This window comes from Hemiscyllium ocellatum, chromosome 2, assembly GCF_020745735.1.
Source record: "Hemiscyllium ocellatum isolate sHemOce1 chromosome 2, sHemOce1.pat.X.cur, whole genome shotgun sequence".
NCBI lineage: Eukaryota > Metazoa > Chordata > Chondrichthyes > Orectolobiformes > Hemiscylliidae > Hemiscyllium > Hemiscyllium ocellatum.
The window spans coordinates 116,754,393-116,782,285 of record NC_083402.1 but is presented as its reverse complement, the minus strand read 5'-3'; the positions used below and the strand labels follow the sequence as shown (position 1 = coordinate 116,782,285).

Sequence of the window (27,893 nt, the reverse complement as noted above, 5' to 3'; positions counted from 1 at the left end):
GCTTGCTTAAAATTCTCCACCTGTCTTTCCCCTCAAACCTATTTCAGTTTCCATCTGTCTTGGTAGTTCCTTTCATGGCTCACTGTCAAATTTTGTCTATTAGCAATATTCCTGGGACATTTTACTACACTACATACTGGGTATACTTGAGTTCTTTAGCAAAGTCAAAGACAAAGAGAAAACAATGTTGCCAGATGAGCAAGTTTCGTGGTATCGGTATCAAATCTAGCAGTCCAATATTTTAACCCTCAGCCGACCTAGAATGTTGCTACTTAATAACCAATCCTTCTACCACATGTCTTGTAGCAATAATAAAAATGGAATATTAATGATCAAGTTCGACTCCACAGAACTGGGCAAGGTAATTAAAAAGGCTGTCCTTCAGATAATGAAAAGTGGTAACATTCAGGGGTTTGAGTTCTGCCCAATACAAATTGCAAAATTGGTGTTAAAATATCTGAAGGTAGAAACTTGAGAGGAGTGAAACAGAAATTAAAATGAGGCAGCAAAAGTTAAACAAGAATTCCAGTGGGAGATTTTAAAAGAACGACAAATCTAGAAATGGGAAGAGAAAGAGGAAGGAGAGAAAATTCCAGGAAAGGGAAAGTTTTTAAAAATTGAAATATGTGAAGCTGAGGATGGAAAATCCAAATGAAGTCAGCTGTGGTGAGGGAAGTGCACCAATTTTGTTTAAGTGTGAAGTATTTGAGTTTGCATGTTTTAATTGCTATGTCTGAGGGAAGAGGTGAGGGCCTCCTGCATCTGTTGTGAGCCAGTTACACGCTGCCAGGAAAAGCTCATGCAATTCACCCTTGAAGTGAGTACCACTGACCGATTATCAGGCAATGATCGTAGCTTTTTAAATTGACGCTATGTAAATTTTCAAAATCCGGAACCTCCTGAAAATGGTCTGATCAGACATAACTGGATTTTGAACAAGTTAAATAGCTTGCTTTTAATTACTATTTAGAGATATTTTAAAACTGAGGCAAGCTTTGTAATCCATTTGCAAGGATGTTTCTCCTCAGAATTCAAGAGCTCCATACCCTTTTCTATTTGGTGGCACACAAGACTAGATGGAGCAGGGTCCAGACACCATTCTGGCTGACAATTGTGAATTAACACTGACTTGTATCAACTCAGGGAAGCTGGAGTCAAGAAATTTTCATAAACCAGAGAGAGAGAGATAAAGGTGAGGGAAATACAAGTTGGAATAGAAAAGGCGGTCCAAGTAGAATCATTCCTGACGATTAAAAGGAGGGAATCTGATAGGATACAAGTGAGAAATTGTCCCCACTGCGATAAATCAGGGCCTGTCAATGAAATTAATTTATTCCAGCTTTTTCATAGAAACTCAAGCTGCAAAACCCATTGCATGCAAGATTAAAGATGGTCAGTGCCCACTCAGGCATGACTACTGTCCAGAGTAGCTGTCAGGAGCTTGTGTCCAAATATAATGCCCCCCTAATTAAACGGCCAGATAAAGAAATCATTGACTGTCTTCAAAAACAGTATTCATATATTACTAAATTGGGAAAATGCAAGTTTTTCCACCTGGAAGTAATCAGAATTTCAATATGCCAATTAAAGGGATAATGGAAAAGAATATCGAGGGTAACTGGTTGATCCTCACTGAGTGCATTTGTTATGGACCTAGTAACAGTGGAGGGGTTGGCCAAGTTTGCCAAAGCCAAGAATGGATATTTTGAGGAGCCATTTGACTGGCATCTTATTCAATAGGAAAAGCCTAGCCCCAGTGAGGCTGGCATGGCTGTACAATGCCAGCAGCAAAAAGTCTATGAACTGAAAGAGGTTTGGAAGCCCCCTGAGTGGGGTGTAGAACCCATGAGGGTGCCATGATAGTGTTTTTTTTTAAAAAAGCAAACTACATTAATATGTCTTTGTTACTTTCATCATCTGATTTTAATACCTGTGAGATTTCATAGAGTCATAGAGATGTACAGCATGGAAACAGACCCTTCGGTACAACCTGTCCATGCCGACCAGATATCCCAACCCAATCCAGTCCAACCTGCTAGTACCTGGTCCATATCCCTTCAAACTTTTTCTATTCATATACCCATCCAGATGCCTCTTAAATGTTGCAATTGTACCAGCATCCACCACAAAGGAAAACCACTGCCTTTAGAATGCTTGCAGTGACCACCTAACCACAGGCTGAATTAGTTCATAAAACTATCGATAAATAAGATCCAGACTGAAATGAAATAAAGGTCCTCAAAAAGACTGAACACGATCACTCACATATGTGTTTCCTATTTGGTTTACACCTTTCTGAAGTTTGACAAATTGGGGCGCAAGTCATCTGTAGATTATCTAGCCTGGGTGGACCAAAGAGCTAAGCCGGACTCAGGGATATGCAAAGGAATCATATTTCAACCACCAGCATTAGAATAGAGTGAGAAGAATGATGGATTCATAACAGCAGAAATTGAATGTTTGCTCACTTCCTGTCTCGCTCACCTTCTCCAAAGAAAACCAAGACCTGATTTATAAAGCAAATTAGACTTAAATCCATTTATTGAGAACTTTAAAACATATCTAGAAATGTCATCGCTTGCCAATTTTACTGAATGAAAGGCATCAATTCATAACCCTAGTCTCAGGTTAAATCCTAATACCAATGACTCTAAATATTTCTTGAATTGCCTAGCTTTGATGTTCTTTTTTGAACTAGACACTCTCCTTTTTAAACTTTTATACCTGCACTTGTTCTTTTGTTGCTTTTATTTTCTGGATTAGTAAACAACATTTCTCTTCCTTTCATTCAAGAAAGTCTTGTAATTGGTTTCTTTAATTTAGGACTAGTACTATATTTTAACTGAAGTGTGACAGAGCTGCTCACTAAAGAACACAAATATTTGTGACCAACTGAAGGGTCTAAAAGGGTTCACCATTCCTCACCTGGTTGTGGTATGAAATATAGAAATGCATTTAAAAAAAACTTTAATAGGTGACACTTCTTTTAGTGAATTTCAAACAGAAACACACCTCAATTCTATACGTACTTGATTGGAAAATATGATTAACAAGTTCGACATAGCATAAAGCTCTGCAATGAAAGCTTTTCTCTTATGACTTTAGCTAATTTTAATCTTGGCTGCTGACTGGAATCTCATGGGATTGTATGATTTGTCAATTTTATACTCCTCCTGTAAGATATAGGGTTAAAATTGTGCAGAATAAGGGAACAGGTGTTGCTTCTGCAAAAGCTAACATTATAAAATTGGGCTGCGCATGCTAATACTAAACAGTGAGAAGCGAAAACAGATAGAATTATCTTTGACTAATAGGGCAGACTAACCGTGTAGCGGGATGTACCAGTAACAGGAGAATAGTGTGCCAGTCGCAGGAGGGATGTAGTCAACGGATGGAATTTAGATGGCAGGATGATCGCACGAAGACAGCAAACTATGCCAGGATAGTCACATATAAGGAATGAAATAAATAAGAGTAAGGGGCGACAGGCTTAGTGTAATGGGAAAAGTAAACAGAGGCGGAGAGAAGCTAGACAAAGGTGGAGTGAAGCTAGAGCTTGTGATAGACGACACGCTACAGTAAAAGTAACCAGTGGGGTGAAAGGGGAGGACCGAGAGATGCAGCTGAACAGTATTAATTGGAATGTAACACCCAGATTGAGGTGCTTACTCATTAGGCACCCGTTCTTGCAAGTACATATCAATAGAATTTGCTGCTTCAGAATTTGACTCTGACTGCAATTTATTAATATGTGAGTTTTGTTTCTTACACCTCCCAACGTGCCTTTAAGTTACTAACCACTGTAAAATTGGACAGTGTCCCACCTCTTTTGGAGAGGTTCTTTGATTTAGTGACAATTGACCTAATATGATTAACAGCGGTCCCAACACAGCCACTATCAAAGTTGCAAATGATATCTTGTACAATTGTAATTAAAGGTAAATTATCCTGCTTTGTTCTTCTATATTTATAGCCATTGACTTGCTAAACCCAGATCCTCCTTCTCTCAATGTCCGTTCACTTTTTTTTTCAGCTGAGTAGCATTAGAATAGCCTGATTCTGTTTTTATCTATTTCAATATCATCAGAAAATGACTTGACTTGAAGGGGCTTCTCTTCCTGCTCCTGGAGTGTTCTTCTGTCTCTCTGTTGTTCCTACAATTCTGTCCTTGGCTCTTTTCTACTTTTTATCATGCTGTCCCTTGGCAACATGTTAGTTTAGCTGATGATGCCGAGCTCCAGCTCATCATCACCAATCTTGATTTCTCCACTTCTAAACTTCCAGACTGCCTACAGAATTCCTCGTGTAGAATCAGGCCATTCAGCCCATCGGGTCCACATTGACCATCTGAAGAGCATCCCTCACACACTTAGCCCTTCTCCCTATCTCTGTAACCCTGCATTCCCCACGGCTACTCCACCTAACCAGTGCATCTTTGGACTGTAGGAAGAAATCCACGCAGACACATGATGAATGTGCAAATGCCACACAGACCTGAGGTGGGAATTGAACACAGGACCCTGGTGCTGTGAGGCAGTAGAGCTAAGCACTGAGCTACTGCTGCCCCAACATTCAGTACTGGATGAGCAGAAACTTACTTCAATTAGATATTAGGAAGACTAAAGTCACTGCATGAAACTCTGTTCTTCAGTTCCTAGTAACAACTCCCCATCTGCTACTCCACAACCTCCCCCTTGCTTCCTGGCAATAGTCTGAGACTAAAACAGATTTGTTTATTTTGTTTGTAAAACGTTGGTGTGATCTTTGACCTGAGTATGAGCTACCAACATACATACTTCAGCCAACACAAAGATCGCTCTTTTCTCCCTGCACAACATTGCCCCTGCCTCAGCTCAGCTGCTCCTGAAACCACCATCCCATGTGTTGCTAGCTCCAGAGTTAACTATTTCAACATTCACTTGGCTCTTCCTCTGTATTCTACCCTATGCAAACTTGAGAATATCCAAAGGTCTGCTGCTCGTGTCTCAGTTCTAATTGCCCATCAGCCCTGTGCTCACTGATCTGAATTGGCTTCTAGTTGAGTTTCCTGACTTTATTTTTAAAAATTCATCTTTGTTTTCATATCCCTTTGTGGCATTACCCTTCATGACCTCTATGATCTCCTGCAATCAAACAACCCCTTGAAGCAGCTGCAATTCTCCTTGTTTTGGCCCTTTATCATTCCCATTCTTGTTAAAAGAAAAATGGCCATGCCTTCAGTTGTCTAAGTCCTAAGCTCTGGAATTCACTCCCTGATTCTTTCTGCTTCTCCAAACCCCTCTTAAGAAGCTTATTAAAACCCCACCTCTGATCAGCTTCTGGTTACCTGACATATTTTCTTCTGGAACTCTGAATATTTTGCTTTATAATATCTATGTGCTATACCAAATACAAGTTGGTGATACTGCTATTGTCAACTGACACGTCGGAGCCAGTGTTTGTCTATGATATGTGTAAGACTCCTTTTAATAAGGCAGTGACAACATTTTTTTCAGTAAAATGCTTCAATTGTCATCTGAGAAGATCACTTGTTAGAATGTTACTCCGACATCAAAGGACGCAGTTTTAAAAATGACATATGCCTGAAGAAATTGAACTAGTGGCTTTCTGAAAGCATGGAGAAAGTTGGAAATCGAAGTGGCACTGTAAAATTACTAGTTGTGACAAATTGTTCAAGTGACGGTAATTCTGTCCTCTATTTTAGAGCAGTTCATTGCACAAATATGTTCATTACCAACAACAATAGTGCAACTCAAATCTCCTTGAGAATCAGACACATTTCAACAAATGATGGATAGCCCTACAATCAGACAGGGGCATTAAAAATAGCACAATCTTAGTCATTGGTTTCTTCTACTTGGTAAATACAAAGTACAGAACATTCTGGTAAATTGGTATTTTCTTACCAGCAGGACTGCGTTGTCACAAATCATGTCATTAGGGGAACATCTTAATCATTTTAAAATTCATTTAGTTCACCTCAGCTACTTCATACTTTCCATATATATTAAGAAAACAACTTGATTTACAAGTACACCTTGAACATAAAATAATTCAAGATTTTGCATAATAGTAGTCAGAAAAAATGGGCACTGAGCCTAAGGAGGAAATGTTAGGAGGAGTGATCAAAACCTTGGTTACAGAGCTCGCTTTTAAAGAGGAGCTTAACGGAAGAGAGGGAAGTGAAGATGATTTCAGGGAAAGAATTCCAGAGCCTGACACAAATCATGGCTCCCAATAATGAAGCAAAATATGGAGTTCCTTAAGAAGTCAAAGCCTGAGGAACAGAACTGTATGAGAAACTGGAGGTGGGATGCTGACTTCTTCACGAGTGGGCTTTCTTTTGGAGAAGGAAGCAAACAGCTGCGGTTTTAAAGGGAAGTGACTTGTAATTGAGGCAGAATAATGACCACATAGGGAATCTGGGAGCTTAGTTAGGAACCAGATCTAAACAGTAAGCTCTGGGCATTATGGATGAGGTGAACTTGAGCAAGCGCAAGAGAAGGTGGGAGAGATAATCTTGAAGCAAATGTACTGAGGTGGTTGGTATTGCAACAGTTATGAATAAATTGGAAAATAAGTTTCTGCAAATATGATTCTATAAAACAAATGTGGAAAAAATGATTTTAATGTATAAGCTCTTGGAAATGGGAGCTTCAACCTTTTACAAGCAGAGATCTGGAAATGACGAACTCACTGCATACCACCTTTCCACTGAAGAAAGGAACTGCTGCTTAAATCACAAAAAGCATGTTTGAAAAACAGTACAAATTATTGGGCGCCATTTATATAACTAAGCTGTCTTACCTCTTTTGCAGTCTGTTTAGTTTCTGCTGAAATTGTTCATCATTGAAGGATGTATTTAAAGCTCTATGAAATCGCTGAAAAAGACAAATAGATCATTATTGTGGGTGCAATCTTGTTTTCACTCCTTCATGAAATATAGGAATCAAATATTTATTGTCCACCCTTAATTGCCCTTGAAGGGGGCAGTGAGCTCCTGCCTTGAACTGCGGTGTTGTGCTGTTAGGGAGGGAGTTCCAGGATTTAGCCCCCATGTCAGTTAAAGAAATGGTGATACAGTTCCAAGTCAGGATGGTATGTGGTTTGAAGTGAAATGTCAAGGTGGTGACATTCCAATAAGCCTGTTGCCCAATCTCTCCATGCAGGATCAGATGCAGGTTTGGAAAGGACTATCAAATAAGCTTTGCAATGCACCTTTTCAATAATATACACAGCAACCACTGTGCCTTGGTAGTGGAGGTGATGCCAATCAAGCAGGTTGCTTTACTTTATACCAAACAGTGTCAAGCTTGAAATCTGTTGGAGCTGCACTCATTCAGGGAAGGTGAGGCTGACTTCTGCCTTTGCAGATGGCTGTCATACTTCAGGGAGGCAGGAGGCGAGTCACCTGCTGCATAATTCCTCGTGTCTGATCTGCTTTTGTAGTCATGGTATTGATTTAGATGATTCAGTTCAGTTTCTCGACAACAGTAATCCCCAGGAGGATGGGGAATTTAGTGATAGCGAAGACATTGAATGTCGAGAGAAAGTTGTTTGGTTTTGATTATCTTAGTGACTATTGGTTGACACTTGTCAGATGAGGTGTGAGTGATTGCTCTTGATGTCAATGCAGAATTTGACTGAATGGGACATCAAAATCACCATTAATACCGGGTACTGAATTGGTTTGTGTCTAAATTCAGCAAAAAAACAGGACAAGATCCAGATGTAGACTGTTAAGTGACAAATTCATGCTGCATAAGTAACAATGACCATTAATAACAGGAAAGACTCTCACCATTGACCCTTGACACTTAATGATACTATCGTTGTTAAATGCCCAATTATCAATATTGGCCAAAATCTTAATGAGTAAAAAATGAGGTCTGCAGATCCTGAGATGCTGCCTAACCTGCTGTGCTTTGACCAGCAACACATTTGCAGCTGTGATCTCCAGCATCTGCAGACCTCATTTTTTTACTCGAAAATCTTAATGAGACCAGACACAAATACTTTAGCTGCAAGAACAGTTCGGAAGCTGGGGCTTCTACAGAGAAGGACTTGCCTCCTAACGTCCTAAAACCTGTCCATCATCCACAAAACAGAAGTCAGCAGTTTGATGGATTACTTTCCATTTGCCTGTCTGAGTGCAGTTTCAATAGTATGTGAGGAGTTCACCACCATTCAGGACATAGGGGCAGGTTTTAAGACATTCAGAGGCAAGTTATTCTCTGTAGAATTCCCAGCCTCTGACCTGTATGTGCAGCTACAGTATCTATATGTCTGGTAGTTAAGTTTTTGGTCAATGTTGATAATTGGGGATTTAACAATGATTGTATCACTGTGTCAAGGGTCAATGGTCAAAGTGCTTTATTAGCATCCCATTCACCACCATAAGTACGTACTCTCTCCATAACTGATTCACAGTAGTAGATGTGCGTATCATCTACAAGTTGGACTGTAACACCTCACAAGGATCCTACAACAGCAGCTTCCAAATTCAACACCTTTTAATACACAAAGACCAAAGCAGCAGACACATGGGAACAATGCAAGATCCCTTCCAAGTCACTCACCATCCTGACTTGAAACTGGATTGCTATTCCTTCACTGTCGCTGGGACAAAATCCTTGAACTTCCTTCCTAACCAGAATTGTGGGTGTCCCTACATGGAATGAAATATTTCAAAGAGGTGGCTCACCAACATCCTCTCAAATGCACTTAGGCAGGGGTAACACATGCTGATCTGGCCAGGTATACCCATTTTCCATGAATAAAAAAGAAATGACCAAATGAGAATTAATCCAGTGAGCTGCCAAACACTGATTATTCATAAGCATTCTGAGGGATAATTGATTGAGATAAGTGCAACACCATAAGCATGATTACTGCTCCTTCCCTGATCACAACCCAGTTATTGCTGCTGATGCTCAGATCGGAGGACCAGAACTGTTGGTCAAAGAATCTGCTGATCCTCTCACTCTCTCTCCTTTTAAAACAGTGAATGTCAGAGATTTTACAAGGAGAGAGTAAATAAGGAGCAACTGTTAACCATGGTAGGAGGTCAGTAACAAGAGGACGCAAGTTGATGACACATTTGTGTCTATCAGGGGGTGTGATAATTCATTTACTTAGTACATTGTTGTGATCTGAAATACACTGCGTGAAGATGTGGGGGGAGTATAATTCAATAGTAACTTTCAAATGAGAATTAGATAAATACTTGGAAGGTGTTTTGTTTGTTCCCTTCGCTTCTTTTCCCTTCCCTTTACTTACTCTCTCAAATATGCAGGTCAGTAATTGTTTCCCCTTACTGCTTTTAGCTTAAATCAATATCTGAAAGGACTTTTTGATCTTTTCAAAATACAAGACAGGTCTTCACAGAACTTAAAAAAAAAATCCAGTTTTCATCCACCTTAGAGTCCAAATTCCCAAATACCAATACATTACGATTCTCAAATGGAGAGCAATGGGGAAAAGGATTAACTAGATTGCTTTGTTCAAGAATGGGAACAGGCACACAAGTTGAAGGGGCACTGTATATGCTATACAATTGTGATTCTTTGAAGTATTGCCACGTCAGTCAAGGCCATAGTGGAATTTTGAACTGAATTATTTTATGAAGTAAACAGCTAAAAATTGGATGCAGAGAAATAATATCCATATGTGTTCTGCAGTTAATGATGTGGTACATAACATAAATACACTCTCTAAAGCAGGCATATGAAGAGATATGAAATACATTCGTAATTGCATAACATAAGAGCTTGGATTTTAAGTCTGTGAGGACAAGGTTCAAGGGGTCATCAGAGAATAGGTTGAACAAGTGAGGCTGACATTCACTTAAGTACAGAAGATTATGGGGTAATGTGCCTGAAGCGTTCAAAGAAATTGATAAGGTGGACTTCAAGAAATTATTTCCTTGAGTGAGGGAAGTCCTAAACAAAGAGGCATAGCCTTAAAATTAGACTGAAGGGTGATCATCAGCCCATGGCGCAGAAGTTGTGGGCAGGTTTTAGGGCATTAGAAGTTATAACGGAATTCTGGAAATCTATCTTCAAGAAATTGTTGAGGCAGAGGATTGATGGGAAATATTAAAACCTGAGATGAATAGTTTTTTTTTTACATGAGTCACTTGAGGTTTACAGAATCAAGACAGGCAGACTGAGTTCAGATACAAATTTGGTTTTGATATGATTTGAGTGGCAGAACAGGCTCAAAGGGCCGAATGGCCTCCTCTCATTATTGAATCCCTGCAGTTTGGCCCACTGAGTTCACACCAACCCTTCAAAGAGCATCCCACCTCATCCCTGTAACCCTACATTTCCCATGGTTAATCCACTTAGCCTGCACAACTTTGGACTATGGGAGGAAAACTAAGCACCTAGCAGAAACCCAAAGACACGGAGTATGTGCAAACTCCACACACGGTCGCCTAGCATTGCTGGGCAGCAGTGCTCACCACAGCCACCATGCCATCCTTTATGGTCTTATAAATGTCACCTAGATACTGGCAAAACTGTTGGGGCATGTAAAAAACTGCAGTTTTCACATCATTCCAATTTTGCATTTGGCCAACTCTTCCCTCCTGGTCTGAATTACGTGCTTCCTACCAATTCTGAAGGTGAAGAACCGACTAAATAACATTGGGCCAGGTTCATAAATTTTCTCTTGTGAACACAACTCCTCATTCATCAGCAACAGGAACTGAAAGCAACTGTTCAGGGATACTGTCTAAGATGGTCTGCTTTTTGTTTTGATTCATAATCAATTTTGCAGACAATCCAAAGTAATCGTCTAAAGGATTGTGAAATCTAGTTGGCAGACAATCAATACTATGCTTTATATACAAAGCATTACCTGCCAATTTCTGTTTCCCGTTTTTGGCCCTAATCTGCACTAGGTTGTCAAGGTAACATGATGAACAGATTTAAATTAAGGCTGCTCAAGTATACTGCAATGTTGCAGATTGAGTTAACTATAACTTCAACTCTTCGTCTGAAAAGTCTGAGAGCCCTTTTCTAGAGTTTTCATACACCTGCGTTTAAGCATTCTCTGGTTCAAACACCCTCCTCAGGGTTTTATTCAAACATTTCTGATCCGAGACTATTACTAAATTACTTTAGTCTAAGATAATCTACTTCTTTTATCCTCTCCCCTTCTCAGAAGAGTTGTTTTTTTTTACCTATATGTCCATCCCAGGACTTCTGCAGTAATGTTCTAAAACTGAAAATGCAGAAAAGAAAACATTTCTTTTTCTAAGCTATGGGTATTTCCTTTTAAGGTTTAAAGAAGCAATTTCAAATATTTCTAACAGCATTCTGGTGTACAATTGCTTATCTTCCTTACTGTAAATTCTCTTAAATAAAAACATATCAGCCTTGACAGCTATTCTCTATCAAGATATATTAAAAGAAATCACCATGGCTACAGAAATACTGACAAGTTCATTATTTTGCTTTCTACAAACTCAAAAATCCAGATGTCATTAATTCATAGCTTCCAAATTTAAATGCTTTTGAAAATATTTAGATCTTTAGTCTACATCACAGGGACAAAATGTCACAACAAATGATGTTGAAGTGGGAAAAATCTCAATTGGATGAGGGATTGGGGGTGGAGTGTCAAGTTGTTAGCACTTTTTATTGGTTATTTCTGCGCATCTTTATTAATAAGACTGTGACAATCTGATAAAGGGCTTATGCCCAAAACATCGATCCTCCTGCTCCTTGGATACTGCCTGACCTGCTGTGCTTTTCCAGCACTATACTCTACTCTGAGCTTGAGGATCCTCACTTTCTCCTATGCTACAACCTGTCTAACATTTTGAAATGGAGTAGCGAAAGTAACAGTTTTGTGTGTGGTCCCAAGACCAAAATCTGTTTCTGGGATATAACCACCTCAAGGTGACTTCACAACATCCTCTTGCTGGTGTGGTCAGATATTGCACAAACTCCAGGATTGTTACAGAAATATTGACATTATTTTTCATGAACATAGATTTAAAAACTCAATGTGGAAATTGAGTTTAAACTCAGCCAGGCTCTGCAATTTGCAAACTGTGGAACTGAAAAAGATGGTATTCACGTAGTCAGGCCCTGGGCAATCCTGACAGGTCTGGAATTGCCTGGCCATGTGCTAATGGCCACACTGTTAAAGAATGAGCCACTGTTTACACCTCCAACAAACCTGCTTTGTTTGAAGAACGCTACACAGATTTGGAGGCACCCAGCTTAGTAGGAGGCCAGACGAGGACAACACTTGATAGTTGAAGGTTAAGAACCATATACAGTACTGTGAGAACAGTCATCCCATTGGATCGTCCTGTCCTGCCTGATGCTAGTATTGGACATAGGCCAATAAATGGGACAAACTGGAACCACATCGCTCTCTGAATTTTATACCTTCACTAGTGTCTCCAGAGAGTACCTTTGACTGACAGCCGATGTGCACAGCATCTCTAGCTCCTTGTACCTTGTTGCAAGTATTGTCAGACCGACCAGACCCAGAAGACCACCTGGGTGAGATGACACAAAGCTAAGAACCAGCCCGAGACACAAGGGGAAGTCAAAATCAACTACTACAAATCGTGAAATGTCGGCCAATCCTCACTGACCAAAGGACAGCTTGTTCCAGTAGTACTGAATGGATTTGCCAGTCCTTTCAAACAGTTCAAAAAAACCAGTAGGGACCTATGGATCAGGTGTACTGAATCTTCAGAAATAGATAGCTAGTGCAGGTTTGAGACTGCTTACTTTGACATTTAAAACTCTGTTTACTGAAGAGTCTTGTGAACAGAATGACTGCTTTTAATAAAAGCACGATAGTTGAGACTGATAAATATAGTTTTCCTTGCTAACTTGTTCAATAAAGCTGTGTTGGACCATCTCCTGACTCTTGCGTCCTTTTGTCTGTTTTTCCCCTGAATAACCTATCTAATTTTAAAAGGCTTATTGCAAAGTGGCCAACATTAGTCAGGATATGTTTTCACTTTACATCCCTGGGTATCTGCAGCATTATTATTTCACAATTCCTAGCATCTATATTACATAAAATCTCACAATTGGTTCTGTAAGGGCAGAGGCTCCTCAGAGGAATGTGGTAATTTCATTCGAACCATTTTATCACAGATTTTGCTTCTGCAAATAAAGAACGTCAAGCTCTTCATATTTGATGTGGTTTCAGTGGAAACTACACATTTCCATTGACTCCTACCTGGCTTGTGTGGAGCCAATACTTCAGTCTTGGTTTCCTTTTGATCCGGGGAAGTACCAGTCTGTAGATGATATGCTCACCAGCTGTTGCAAGGAGGGAACCAGCGACACCAATACACAGCAGCACAAAGAGTCCTGAAAAATGCTTGATACCCATTTGCAAAGTCTGTGAACAGAGAGGAGGCATCTTGATTACCATTCAACAGTTTAGTCAGGAATGTGTAAAATTTTCAATGCAATCTTGAACTTTGGAAGGTGTGGTACTTGCCAATTGCACCTTTACAAGAAGAGTTTTGCCACTCTCTTCTCCACCCTCCAACTCCCCTATATACCAGAGTTGTGGATACATGAGGTTAGCTGTCTATTAATACAGTATGTGCCATATAATTTTAACTTGATAAAGCCTGTTAATGTAAAACAAACTGCTGTCTAACATGCATATTTCCTAGTACTTTCAGGCCAGGAAAGATCATTACCTGTAGTGGGGCTGGACAAGTGGGAAAGAGGGAAGCAGAGAAAAGAAAGGCATCACTAATAGGGCCCAGAAGGAATCAAACAGCAAAGGCAAGCAAGTGGATGCACCATTTTAAAAAAATCTTTGGAGCAATGCCAAGGGAGAGTACCTAATACATAAACCAGTCAAATATATTTTAAAATGAAATTTTCTCGACACATTTTTTCACTCTGACTGCCAGAAAGACATTTATATTCAAAGTAGGTACACCAGATATTATGGCATAGCAGATATATTGTTCCTGGTCCCATAACAATACAGCCCCTAAGAAATAGACCCATTTAAAACCACTTTTTGGTCAATTGGTACATGTCTTTTTTTTTTGTTATCCCCACTAGATGGAAGGAAACTATTTCTGCTTGATGTGGAGTCCAGGACACTGGGATATAGCCTAAACATTCATGAATGAAGTTAGAAAATACCCTCTGCAGTCACTGTTTTCAAACTTTTATCACCTTGTGTATAAAGGTATGTTAGATCAATTGTTACTTTTAAATTTGAGACTGTTGTTTATTTTATAAATCTGCCAATGGTATTATAGGATATGGGTAAAGGTGAGTACATGGATTTAGGCATCTTGATCAGCCTTTGGCTCGTAGAATGGCAATGCAGGCTGGGGTATGTGAGTGTCTCTTTCTGTTCCTACACTCTACCATCAGGAATGCTGATTTTTCAAAATTCTTTTCCACACGACTACATCAATAGAAACTGCATCTGTGAGGAGATCGGATCAGAACTGTTATGAATCAGCATAGTGACTAACTTTCATTGCACTTAGAGATTTTCTAATCAAATTGTAGAAGATGTTACACACCCTGGAGCTGGTGAGCCTTGAACCTGTGCCTCCTGTTTCAAAGGTAGGACACTAGAACATAGAACATAGAAAAATACAGCGCAGTACAGGCCCTTCGGCCCTCGATGTTGCGCCGACCAAAGTCTACCTAACCTACACTAGCCCAATAACCTCCATATGCTTATCCAATGCCCGCTTAAATAACCATAAAGAGGGAGAGTTCACCACTGCTACTGGCAGGGCATTCCATGAACTCGCAACCCGCTGAGTAAAGAATCTACCCCTAACAACTGTCCTATACCTACCACCCCTTAATTTAAAGCTGTGTCCCCTAGTAACAGCTGACTCCATTAGCGGAAAAAGGTTCTCACTGTCAACCCTATCTAAACCCCTAATCATTTTGTACACCTCTATCAAATCTCCCCTAAACCTTCTTTTCTCCAATGAGAACAGCCCCAAGTGCCTCAGCCTTTCCTCATACGATCTTCCTACCATGCCAGGCAACATCATGGTAAACCTGCTCTGCACTCGTTCCAATGCCTCCACATCCTTCCTATAGTATGGTGACCAAAACTGCACACAATACTCCAGATGAGGCCGCACCAGAGTCTTATACAACTGCAACATGACCTCAGGACTCCGGAACTCAATTCCTCTACCAATAAAGCCCAGTACACCATATGCCTTCTTCACAGCACTATTTACCTGGGTGGCAACTTTCAGAGATCTGTGTACATGGACACCAAGATCCCTCTGCTCATCCACACTACCAAGTAGCCTACCATTAGCCCAGTAATCCATCTTCTTGTTACTCCTACCAAAGTGAATGACTTCACACTTAGCTACATTGAACTCCATTTGCCACCTTTCTGCCCAGTTCTGCAACTTATCTATATCCTGCTGTAACCTGCCACATTCTTCTTCGCTATCCACAACTCCACCGACTTTCGTGTCATCCACAAACTTGCTCACTCAGCTTCCAAGCCCCTCCTCTAGGTCATTTATAAAGATGACAAACAGCAATGGTCCCAAAACAGATCCTTGTGGAACACCGCTAGTAACTGCACTCCAAGATGAACCTATTCCATCAACTACTACCCTCTGTCTCCTTCCAGCCAGCCAATTCCTAATCCAAACCTCTAATGCACCCTCAATGCCATACCTCCGTAGTTTTTGCATTAGCCTACCATGGGGTACCTTATCGAACGCCTTGCTAAAATCCATATACACAACATCTACTGCTTTACCCTCATCCACCTCCTTAGTCACCTTCTCAAAGAATTCAATAAGGTTTGTGAGGCATGACCTGCCCTTCACAAAACCATGCTGACTATCCTTGATCACATTATTCCTATCCAGATGTTCATAAATCCTATCCCTTACAATTCTCTCTAAGACTTTGCCCACAACAGAAGTGAGACTCACTGGCCTACAGTTACTCGGGCTATCCCTACTCCCCTTCTTGAACAAGGGGACCACATTCGCTATCCTCCAGTCTTCTGGCACTACTCCCGTTGACAATAACGACATAAAAATCAAGGCCAATGGCTCTGCAATCTCCTCCCTAGCTTCCCAGAGGATCCTAGGATAAATGCCATCAGGCCCAGGGGACTTATCTATTTTCATCCTTTCCAGTATTCCCCAGACCTCTTCCCTATATACCTCAAGGCCATCCATTCTAATCACTTGTGACTCAATATTCACATCAGCAACAGTGTCCTGTTCCTGAGTGAATACTGACGAAAAGTATTGATTTAGTGTTTCTCCAATCTCCTCCGCCTCCACGCACAACTTCCCACTACTATCCTTGACTGGACCAATACCTACCCTAGTCATCCTTTTATTCCTAACATACCGATAGAAAGCCTTTGGGTTTTCCCTAATCCTACCAACTAAAGACTTTTCATGTCCCCTTCTCGCTGCTCTTAACTACTCATGCATGACATAAGCTCTCGAATGCATTTAGATTTTAACTTATTGCATCACTCTGCATTCACCAGATGGGAGCAGAGGCTCTCCTTACTGACTATCGGCATGTTTTTCTGCTGTAAGAATAATGACGTAAGTTCACAGTTGCAGCTTCAGTCAAAGGATTGAAAAAAATAGATGGTTAACTTGCAAACACTTAGAAAATGTGCCTTTTTTTTCTTAGATATTCAGGAGTGTAACCTCCTGGCTATTTGCACCGACAGACAGATGCAATCAGTGTGGAGAAACATATATCCAGTGAAGAAAATTGAAGAAACTTGTGTGCTATGTCTAAGAAGTGCACCACCAAATATTTCCTCAACTGTTATACTTTATTGATCCCTGCAGCCAAATGCGTGTCCAGTCTGTTAGGATTCAGATCAAACCCCCTCAAAATATTAAGAAGAAATTCTAGATCTTAATTTTTTCTTACTTACTTTTTAAGTGTAAGTCATTACATTCTAAACTCGATTGATCAAAGTATTCTATTTTAAGCAAAATACATTTGAGTTTTACATTACAGTTAAAATATAGACAAAATAAAATAAAAGAACTTGCTTAACTATTCTGAAATCTTAAGAAAATGGTATATATTAAGTACCACTTATTAACTCTTCCAGTATAGTAACATCCCATAAACACACCCTTGGTAAAGACAAATTCAGTAAAATAGGTTATCTCAGATTCAATTCTAGCAGGAGGAAGAGAACCCCAGCTTCTAGCTGTAACAGAGAGAGGAATGAGATCTTCCACATCCAGCTTCAAGACCCCAGCAACTGTTGAACCCAAGAAATAAAATTCTTGGTTCTGTGGGAGGATGACCATAAACCTTCAGGCTGTTTCCATTGTCCCAACTTAAAAACAAACCAAGTCTTCACAAGCTGTTTACTTTGTTGACTGGGTACAAACCACTCAATACAACTGTCTCAATCTCTCTTCATTAGAAAAAGGACAAAATATACATGTTAAAGCCATTGCATCATCACAAGTCATTGCACTGATTTCTCTGACCAGAAACTGAAAATCCCTACGTTGTGCCAAAATGAATGTGAAATTGAGCTGAGAATTTTGAATGTGGGAAAATATAAGAAATATTTATGCTATTTTACAATTTTGTTTTTAAGAAGTATCTTGAGTGACACCTGCTCTGTGTATTTTGTTGCCTTAATACATGGCGTGCTTGAGAATATCTTTGAAGCATTTTCTTTGCCTTCTTCTGGAATGCTGACCAATTGAAAGTTGTAAAAATAGGACCTGGCGGGTAATATTCTTTTCAAGCATAGGGATGCCTGAATTGTGTCCTTCATATGACTGAGGAGATCCTTGAAGATACCATAGTAAGGACTCAGGAATGTCTAATGTCATCTTTTGATGCAAGACAAATGCAAGAAAAATACCAGGAATGACACTAACAACTCGTCAGTACATTCATGAACCAGGTCAAAACCTTCAGCTCAGTAAATTGTGAGTAACTGTCGACTCTATGATTTGGACATGTAAGAAACATGATCACAATTCAACAACTGCATCACCAAGAGATGACTGCAACTGTTTTAGGAGTGAGGGAGAGATGGAGGGAGATCTGAAGGAGGTATTCAAAATCAGGATTGGTGTTGAGGAAAGCACCTGCGTAATATTCAATTCATTGGGCAGTGTCACCTCCCTTTTTCTGACTGTTAGAAACTGTCTTAATTTAAGAACTCTTTTTCACCTTGGTCACATCTGTGGAGAAACGAAACTTAATGCACTGCCGAAGGGATACATGATAGCTTGTGGTGACTGCAGGGTTGTTGCCCGCTCTGCGTCAGATTTGCAAGCCATTTTCGATCTCTCCAATTCTGCATACAATAAATGTTTAGCCTATCCTTGCCAAAGCACAGCTTCTGTCAAACTACATCCAGTCATCCACCTCCCATATATGTTAAAGGAGAGACTTGGAAATATTTTGAACACTACTTATACTCTGGCAGACTCTTCTGTTAATGTCTGCTGAATCACATTGTTTGTTCTATCTTTCGTTAAGGTTATTAATGGTCTGAGCATCCATATAAAGACAGAGGCTCTTGCGGTACATTAATAGTGTCCTTAGGTCTGAACTCGACGATTTGAATCCAAATCCCACATCTTCCACAGGTATGTAATAACATCTCTGAACAGGTTAGTTTTGAAATTATCTGTGTATAAAGGGAGAGCAATCTTGTGGCACAGTGATAGTGTTCCTACCTCCTGAATCAGGAGGCCTGGTTCAAGTCTGTCCTGCTCCAGTATTATCATAACATGTTTGGACAAGTTGATTTTAAAAAAAGGAAGAAAAAAAATTTTCTTTTTAAAAAGCACCTGTAACACTCCAGTGTTGCAAGAAGCTCTAAGTCAATCAACCCTATCCACAAATGAAAGTATTCTGTCTCAACAACTGGCTTGCATCCAGATTGACAATCTCAAAAGGCAACCATTGAGAACTAAGAACAGATAAACCACATCCATCTTTCACAAACTGAGTGCTTGACAAAAACGACTGTCAAAAGACCCTAGAGTAAAGAACAACTGTTTTCCTAATACTCCTTTTACTGCATTGAGATTGGCACTGTGCATCAGCAATACAGAACAGCACTGGAGAAATTATCATCAGCAATACCTCCAAAGTAATGGGGCAAGAGTTTGGTAGTGTGGCCGGGGGGCTGCCAATTTAACAATGGTGCCCTTCTTGAAGCAGCTCCACAAATCTTCAAACCAGAATTCGGCAAAATCAAGTTACCTGTCCAGGCAGCTGGAAAGCATCGTGCCACCAGCCCTTAAGCTTGTTAATATCATAATGACAACTATGGAGCATTGAATTTTAATTTTCATCTGATTGTTACATATCGATATTTCTTGAAGTGATTTTAAAACTGATCTAAGATTCCTGCCTTGACCATCTAGCTACAACTAAATTGAAACAAGTTCAGAAGACCCAAATAAATAAACAAAACCGCCTGCAGTGAAATCTGAATACATCAAAACCTGACAACTAAGTCAGCAGTGAGAAATATGTACCTCCTGTTGTAATTTAGACTTGTATGACAATTTCACAAACTGGAAATGGAAGACTCTTCTGCCAGTTGCATACCTTGTCAAGACAATGGAACTACACTCCAGAATCATCTGACAATCACTCACAAATGAGTACAATTTACCACCCAGGAAACTGTGTGCCACTGGTCATGTGTTCTGTGGGTCCTTGCTGGGTTAATGACCCCCATCTCAGCACACATTTGGCAGGCCTTTTTCTAGGAGGTGGAATTGGTCCTTGGCCTTGAGTCCATTGGCATTTTTTTCTCCAGTTCCTTTCCCATAGTTCCCCTTATTGCCAGGTGTTCTTGAAGAATTGTCCCTTCATACAGGAGCTTCCTCCAAGTCAATTTTTTCTGAATGAAGGTCTTCACACATTGGCATCTATATTGTATTTCTCGAGGGAGTCTTTGAAATGCTTCCTTTGTCCTCCTCTTGTTTGAGTGCATCCCTTGAGCTGGGTGAAGATGTTTGGCTTCAGTAGTCAGAGATTGGGTATTCTAAGCATGTGGACATCCCAGTGGAGTTGGTTTCAAATGATCATGGTCTCAATGCTGGTGCCATTGGCTGCTTCAAGGATACTGGTCTTAGTACATCTCACCTCTCAGCTGATGCAGAGAATCTGTCTCAAACAGCACTGAGTCTTAAGGTAGCATTTAAACATAGTGCAGGTTCCAGAGCCATACAGAGTCTGAAGGATGATTGCCTTATACACAAGAGCCTTGTTATTAGTGCAGCATGTTACCATCATTGACTATTGTTGCCAACATCTTGTGGAGGAGATGGAGGATGTTGATGAATTTTGCTGGACAGCTGGCCTTTGACAGGATCTTCCATTGAGTCAGATCAATGAAGGCAATCAAGAAATTCAATGTAGAGTGATTGGTGGTATTTCTGGCATTTCTCGGAGTTGCTGGAACAATGAAAACCATATCCATGATTCTGTGGTTTGGTCAGAAGTCATACTGCATTTAAGGAAGGGTTTTCTCTAAGATGGGAGATGGTGCCAAGTGAGGATAGAGGCAATGGTCTTCCTGGCGATGGAGAGTAGGAAGATTCCTTGGTAGTTAGTTCAGTTTGTCTCCTTTCTTGATGGCAGTTGCAGATGCCTGAGATTGGCAGGGATTTCTTCTTTGTCCCAGGCTTTCATGAACAGTTGATGGAGATGATGGGTAAGCTCTGGTCCTCCATGTTTGAAATTCTCTGCCGGAATCTCCGCTATTCCTCCAGCTTTTCCATTCTTCTTATGTCTAACGTCAACGTCAACTTCAACTTCTGCACTAAATGGGAGTCAGAGGTCATCTTTGGGAATTTGCGGGATTTCCTTAAAATTTGATTTGATTTACTATTGTCACAGGTACCAAGATGAAAATGTGTTGCTGGAAAAGTGCAGCAGGTCAGGCAGCATCTAAGGAGCAGGAGAAAGGACATTTCGGGCATGAGCCCTTCTTCAGGAATGAGGAGAGTGTGCCAAGCAGGCTAAGATAAAAGGTAGGGAGGAGGGACTTGGGGAAGGGGTGTTGGGAATGTGATAGGTGGAAGGAGGTTAAGGTGAGGGTGATAGGCCGGAGTGGGGTGGGGGCGGAGAGGTCAGGAAGAAGATTGCAGGTTAGAAAGGTGGTGCTGAGTTCGAGGGTTGGGACTGAGACAAGGTGGGGGGAGGGGAAATGAGGAAACTGGAGAAATCTGAGTTCATCCCTTGTGGTTGGAGGGTTCCTAGGCGGAAGATGAGGCGCTCTTCCTCCAGCCGTCGTGTTGCAATGGTCTGGCGATGGAGGAGTCCAAGGACGTGCATGTCCTTGGTGGAGTGGGAGGGGGAGTTGAAGTGTTGAGCCACGGGGTTGGATTGGTTGGTCTGCGTGTCCCAGAGGTGTTCTCTGAAATGTTCCGCAAGTAGGCGGCCTGTCCGCCCAATATAGAGGAGGCCACATCGGATGCAGTAAATGATGTGTGTGGAGGTGCAGGTGAACTTGTGGCGGATATGGAAGGATCCCTTGGGGCCTTGGAGGGAAGTAAGGGGGGAGGTGTGGGCGCAAGTTTTGCATTTCTTGCAGTTGCAGGGGAAGGTGCCGGGAGTGGAGGTTGGGTTGGTGGGGGATGTGGACCTGACAAGGGAGTCTCAGAGGGAGTGGTCTTTTTGGAATGCTGATCGGGGTGGGGAGGGAAATATATCCCTGGTGGCGGGGTCCGTTTGGAGGTGGCGGAAATGACGAAGGATGATACGATGTATATGGAGGTTGGTGGTGTGGTAGGTGAGGACCAGTGGGGTTCTGTCCTAGTGGCGATTGGAGGGGCGGGGCTCAAGGGCGGAGGAGCGGGAAGTGGAGGAGATGCAGTGGAGAGCATCGTCGATCACGTCTGGGGGGTAATTGTGGGCTTAGAAGAAGGAGGCCATCTGGGCTGTACGGTATTGGAACTGGTCCTTCTGGGAGCAGATGCGGTGGAGACGAAGGAATTGGGAATATGGCATGGCATTTTTACAGGAGGCAGGGTGGGAGGAGGTGTAGTCTAGGTAGCTGTGGGAGTCGGTCGGTTTATAGTAAATGTCCGTGTTGATTCGGTCGCCCGAGATAGAAATGGAGAGGTCTAGGAAGGGGAGGGAGGAGTCTGAGATGGTCCAGGTAAATTTGAGGTCGGGGTGGAAGGTGTTGGTAAAGTGGATGAACTGTTCAACCTCCTCGTGAGAGCACGAGGCAACGCCGATACAGTCATCGATGTAGCGCAGGAAAAGGTGGCGTGTGGTGCCAGTGTAGCTGCGGAAGATGGACTGTTCCACATATCCTACGAAGAGGCAGGCATAGCTGGGGCTTATGTGGGTGCCCATGGCTACTCCTTTGGTTTGGAGGAATTGGGAGGATTGGAAAGAGAAGTTGTTCAGAGTGAGGACCAGTTCAGTCAGTCGAAGGAGGGTGTCAGTGGAAGGGTACTGGTTGGTACGGGGGGGAAGGAAGAAGCAGAGGGCTTTGAGTCCTTCGTGATGGGGGATGGAGGTGTATAGGGACCAAATGTCCATGGTGAAGATAAGGCGTTGGGGACCAGGGAAGTGAAAATCATGGATGGTGTCCCGAACGTAGGTGGGGAGTTCTTGGACTAAGGGGGACAGTACCGTGTCAAGGTATGCAGAGATGAGTTCAGTGGGGCAGGAACCGGCTGAGACAATGGGTCGGCTGGGGCAGTCAGGTTTGTGGATTTTGGGCAGGAGGTAGAAATGAATGGTGCGGGGTTGTGGGACTATGAGGTTGGAGGCAGTGGATGGGAGATCCCCTGAGGTGATGAGGTTATGGGTGGTCTGGGAGATGATGATTTGGTGGTGGGAGGTGGGGTCATGATCAAGGGGGCAGTAGGAGGAGGTGTCCGTGAGCTGGCGTTTAGGTACCAAGATACAGTGAAAAACATTGTTTTGTGTGCTAACGAGACACATTATACTTTGCATAAGTATTTCAGGGTAATAAAACAAAATGCAGAGTACAGTGTTGCAGCTACAATCAAGGTGCAGAAAAAGATCAATTATAATATGTCCTCTAACTCTAACTCCAACTCTAATCGTCCTTGTTGATGATTATATTTCAGTTTAGGAGTACTTTTGAAGTGTTCTGGTGCCATTCTTGCTCCGCACCAATTTGAGGCAAAGGGTCTTGGGTCTGTATATTGCTTTAGTAGCACTAAAGAAACCATGGGTATTGTGCTTGTTAGCAACAAGTTACAACTCCTTAACTTTCTCGGTCCACCATTGGTCCTTGATTTCCTTATTCTTCTTTGTAACTCCACTTTTGCAGTTTCAGGAGTTCATCTCTTTGTTGCAATGTTGTTTTGCCAGGCCTTGATAGATTTCCACACCTTGTTGATGAGGTCTGGGATAATGCCATCATTCTCATGGAACCAGTCCTGATGTTTCCTGATCTTGTAGCTGACTGCTTCTTCACAGCATGAGGTTATGGCTAGCTTTGGCTCTTTGTAGACTTCCTCCATTCTATTAGAATGAACTCTCTGCATATCTTGGTGAAGACATTGTTGGAAATTTAATTGTCTATTTGGCACTTGAAACTGCTCAAAATTTAGTTTTTCTGAATTGCTGAATGGCATTTGATAGACATCAAGGAGCTAAGGAGCCAGTGCTTTGTCCAACAGTCACCTGCACTAGTCATTGCTTTGGTAATGAGGACATCCTTTTGGTCCCTGGATTGAATGATGATATAGTCAATCATGTGCCAGTGCTTTGAACATGAATGCCTCCAAGAAGTCTCTAACTTGTCATTTTGACTGAACATTGTGTTGTTGATGACCTGGTGTTTTGTACATTTGGTGAGCAATAGAATCCCATTAGAGTTGTAATTCCCAACACTTCCCTTTACAGTGGTTCCTTTCTAGAATGGGGAGTCCTTTTACAACCCAGGTATTAAGTCCCCAAAAATGATAATCTGATCTTTCTTCAGGATGTTGGCAAGTATCGTGTCTAGGGTGGATCAGAATCTTTCTTTGAACTCCTCCTATTGCATCAAGGATTGGGGGATAGGTACTCATGACTGTTGCTGCATGTTTGGGCAGTGAGTCATGAAGCAATTGTTAACACCAACAGGGAGCTCCAAGAGTTGACTGACAAGTTTGTTCTTGATGGTGAATCCAATTCCATGTGTTCTGGGTTGATCCTAAGGCTCTCCTCTCCAGAGAAGGTAGAGTCACCATCTTTCTCAATCAGCTGCCCTTCGCCTGCTCTTTTGGTATTGCTTCATGAGACACTGTGTTGAAATATCTCAGATTGCTGGCAACCACAGCAATTTTCATTCTGGTGGAGTATTTCAGTCATTGTCCATGATGGTTCATAAATTCCAGGTTCTGAGATTGAGTTTGATTTTGATTTTCAGACCCCATGTAAATGAGCTAACTGGATCTGATTTTCCAGCCAGATTGGTGACAGAACAGATTATTTTTAGGGTACTTCTTTAAATCCCCTTCCCTTTGTGCATTGAACAGAGTAGATCCTGAAGAGAGCTGCTCAGTTGTGAAGATGTGTTTTGGATTGTGCTGTCTCCTCTCTGACCTTACCAATATGGGTGGCCCTGCCCAGGAGTTGAAGTCCTGATGGCATTGCTTTTCGTATCAACAGAATACTGAAGCCTCTCCACTGCAGCAAGATAACAATCCATAGCAAGGACTCAGCAATACATACTGAACTCTATGTCAACAGGTGCTGTTGAGCAGAAAAGAAGAAAACGAACAAGGATTGGTAACAACAACAAGTACTGAAATCTCTGGGGCTCTCTGGCCCTCCCTACCCTGTGACAAATTATCTGAGGTCAGAGACCAATGGAAAAGCTAGTTGATAAAACAACATTCATTAAGAACTCAAAGATATCTACAAACTTTGTCAATACTGAGGTTACTTCTGTAAACAAATACAGTGATAATTTAACAACACCTCAAGAACTTTTAAACCGTGCAATCTTTATTCTCCCTGTCTGTAGCAGACAGTTCACTTTTTCAAGCTTATTATGTACACTCGTGTGTTTGATGTTGTTTTATTTTTGCCGGTTGAGTAATAAAATTCCTCTTTCCTTCACACAAGAAAACTGCCATAACAGACACCTTCATTTTGATCTAGTTAACTACTTCTTTAATTGCATTGTCATAGCTGCCTTCTTAAGAAGTATTTGTTGCGAACAACCAAGACAGCATCGAAAGGAAGTGAGTCAATTTCCCTTCCTGACGTGGATGTAACAAATTGTCAATAGTGCTGAAGATTGAGCCCTCATCAGGGCTGAGAGTGAAAATCTGAATTGGTCTGGCTCTACAACATATACAGTTACTTCACTAGTTCTAACTTCTGTAAACATACCCTCCCTGCCATGGTATTACTAACATGATAATTCATTTTGAAACATGACTTGTATAAGCATTCTCATGGTACAAAAGGTCTGTGCCAGCATCAAGTGACAAGTGGAAATCATGCTGTACTTCTTAGAGAAGCTGAATAGTCCATTTAAATACTTTGTAATCCATCATATTTAATCCAGCCTGGCTGAATATTAGTCTTTGCCTTGTATCAGCTAATCCCAAACACTGTAATTGTCATGATAAATCCATCAATGACTTTCATGGCTAACACAAATCTGTTTTGTCACAAAGTATTAAAAACCTTTTCATCTTTGCATTAATTAGGTGTAGATACTTTTAGCCAACCTGTATGTTCGGTGAGACTTGAACCCAGGCTTTCTGGTAGGGAATGTACCAATGTATCACGAGCTCCTTATAATAAACCCTCCTAAAACTCTTCCAAGAAAGCATCATTCCTGAGAATACACAAGGGGCTATGTAAACATTCTCTTCTGTGTAGCCTGGCCATGCCACATAGAATTTCCAATCCCTTATTGAGCTATTGATCTTCCATCATGCAGCTCAGATCAACTTAAATAAGAACATATGTTTGCACTGGCTGTAACATGTGTCCATATGACCAGGAAATGACAGCACAAGTTAGGGACACCAGGAATTTGAAGTTAGGAAAACCATGAAAATATGAAGTTGTGTTGAATGAATTACTATGAACTTGTGATGTTGTTCAGCTCAACCTAAGTCATCTTCCTCTTGATCTTACATTAGGCACCTTTTGAATACTGAATCACAACACATTTTAAAAACATTGCGTCAAAGCCAACATTCCTAACTCAGCTTACTAAAAAATTGCCATAACTCACTTTTACCTTGTTCTAAAAGCTGCTTCAATTCACAATGGCAAAAAATGGACTGAATATCTTTGAGTCCTGTCAAGTTGATTAAATACGGCAGATGTTTACTGCCTGATATCTTAATGCATTGAGGGATGCAATTGCAAGAGAAAATTTCTCGTGATAGTTTCCAGCATCAGAAATATAGATCACATTGCTATGTCTCCCTGGTGAAACACTGGTTGACTCTGTTGATACTTTTCCGATGTACTGCGAATTCAAGTGGAAACTCGAGACTTTTCAGCTCAATCTAACTCCGTCAAGTATTTATTAGTTTTCACGGCTGGTAATTAAAATTAGTCATTGTGAAATTGGCACATTTGAGTTGCCAACATATCAGGCAAGGATTGTTTTTGTTTTTTTGTTGTTGTCTGAATGTGTGTCATTGGCAAGGCCAGCGTTTTATTGCTTATCCCGAACTGGTTTGGAGAAAGTGCCGAGTATCTTATCTCCATTTCAGTCCTAATTTGCTTTCAGGTTAAGTGCTTGGGTTCACAGCTCCTCAGCTTCACTCACTTGGATAATGCCTTTCTCTCTCCACCCCAAACCCTGCCTTACATCCTCTCTACATTTTAATGTGAAACTATCTGGTCCAACTACCTTGAGTATGAAGTGGCAGAACATCTAAGTGATTATTTTCAATGCACAATCCAGGAAGTGTCTCAAAAATACATTTATGTGCAATTCATCTCACGTTTTCAAGACTCGAACACATTTAGTACTACTTGTTCTATGAAGTAGCTCAAATTATTCCCGGGCATTATTAACCGATAATTATCCACTCTAAGCATGTGACTTGCAGTTAGAAATTTAGTGGGTTACATAAATCTGCAGTTTAGAGATTTGCTTCATTATGACATTAGAAAACAAACACTATCTATCTGTAGTCAAGTGAAATGCAGTATCTTGTGTGTGTGACTCCTTCACGTTTTGTGGATCAGCCAGATGCTTATGGACTCAGGTTTCATTCTAAATATTTGAACATAAAATGCAAGCTAACGAAATGCCCCAACAATTGGAGGTGCCCTCATTTGGATGAGATGTTTACTCATGTCTAGTCATTTTCTTTTTGTTCGGAAAAGACCATTTTGAAGGACTGGGGAGGTTTCTCTCCAGGGCCTTGGCTCATGCTGTCTCAACCAATTTTACAATTGCAGATTATTTGATCGTTATCACATTACTATTTGTGGGAGTTTGCTGAATGCATATTGGCCATTGCCTTTCCCACAATACAACAGCAACCATACATTAAAAGCACTTAATTGGCTCTAGAGAGGTTTTAGGGTGCACTGTGCTCCTGAAAACTGCTTTATAGATTCACATTATTTTCTCTTTCTTTGATTATAAATACTGCCACTATCCTAAGACAGATGTCTGCTCAGAATCAGAATAGTTATAGCACAGATGAAGGCCACTTTCAACTGAGTTGGTGTCTGATCTTGTTCTCTGATGGAGCAATTCATCTCTACATACTTTCTAGCTTTCCCCTGCAGCCCTGTACATGTATTCTTCCTTTGCAGAGAATCAAATATCTTGGCAGTCCCTGTAAGCCACAGAATAATGTTCCATTTTTAAAAAAAAAATCTTAATCTGAAAAATTAAAATCGAACCAAGTAAAAGATTTCAGTTAG

At 41.0% G+C, this 27,893-nt stretch overlaps 1 protein-coding gene across 1 annotated transcript in view; it reads right to left on the bottom strand.

Moving 5' to 3' along the window:
* grin3a (glutamate receptor, ionotropic, N-methyl-D-aspartate 3A) overlaps nt 1–27,893 on the bottom strand; it is a 163,575-nt gene that overhangs the window by 783 nt on the left and 134,899 nt on the right. Inside the window, exons 7-8 of the mRNA XM_060841734.1 lie at nt 13,219–13,383; nt 6,808–6,881 (exon numbers count right to left, since the gene is read on the bottom strand). Of these exons, the coding sequence (XP_060697717.1) occupies nt 6,808–6,881; nt 13,219–13,383 (239 nt within the window). The remainder of the gene's footprint in view (nt 1–6,807; nt 6,882–13,218; nt 13,384–27,893) is intronic.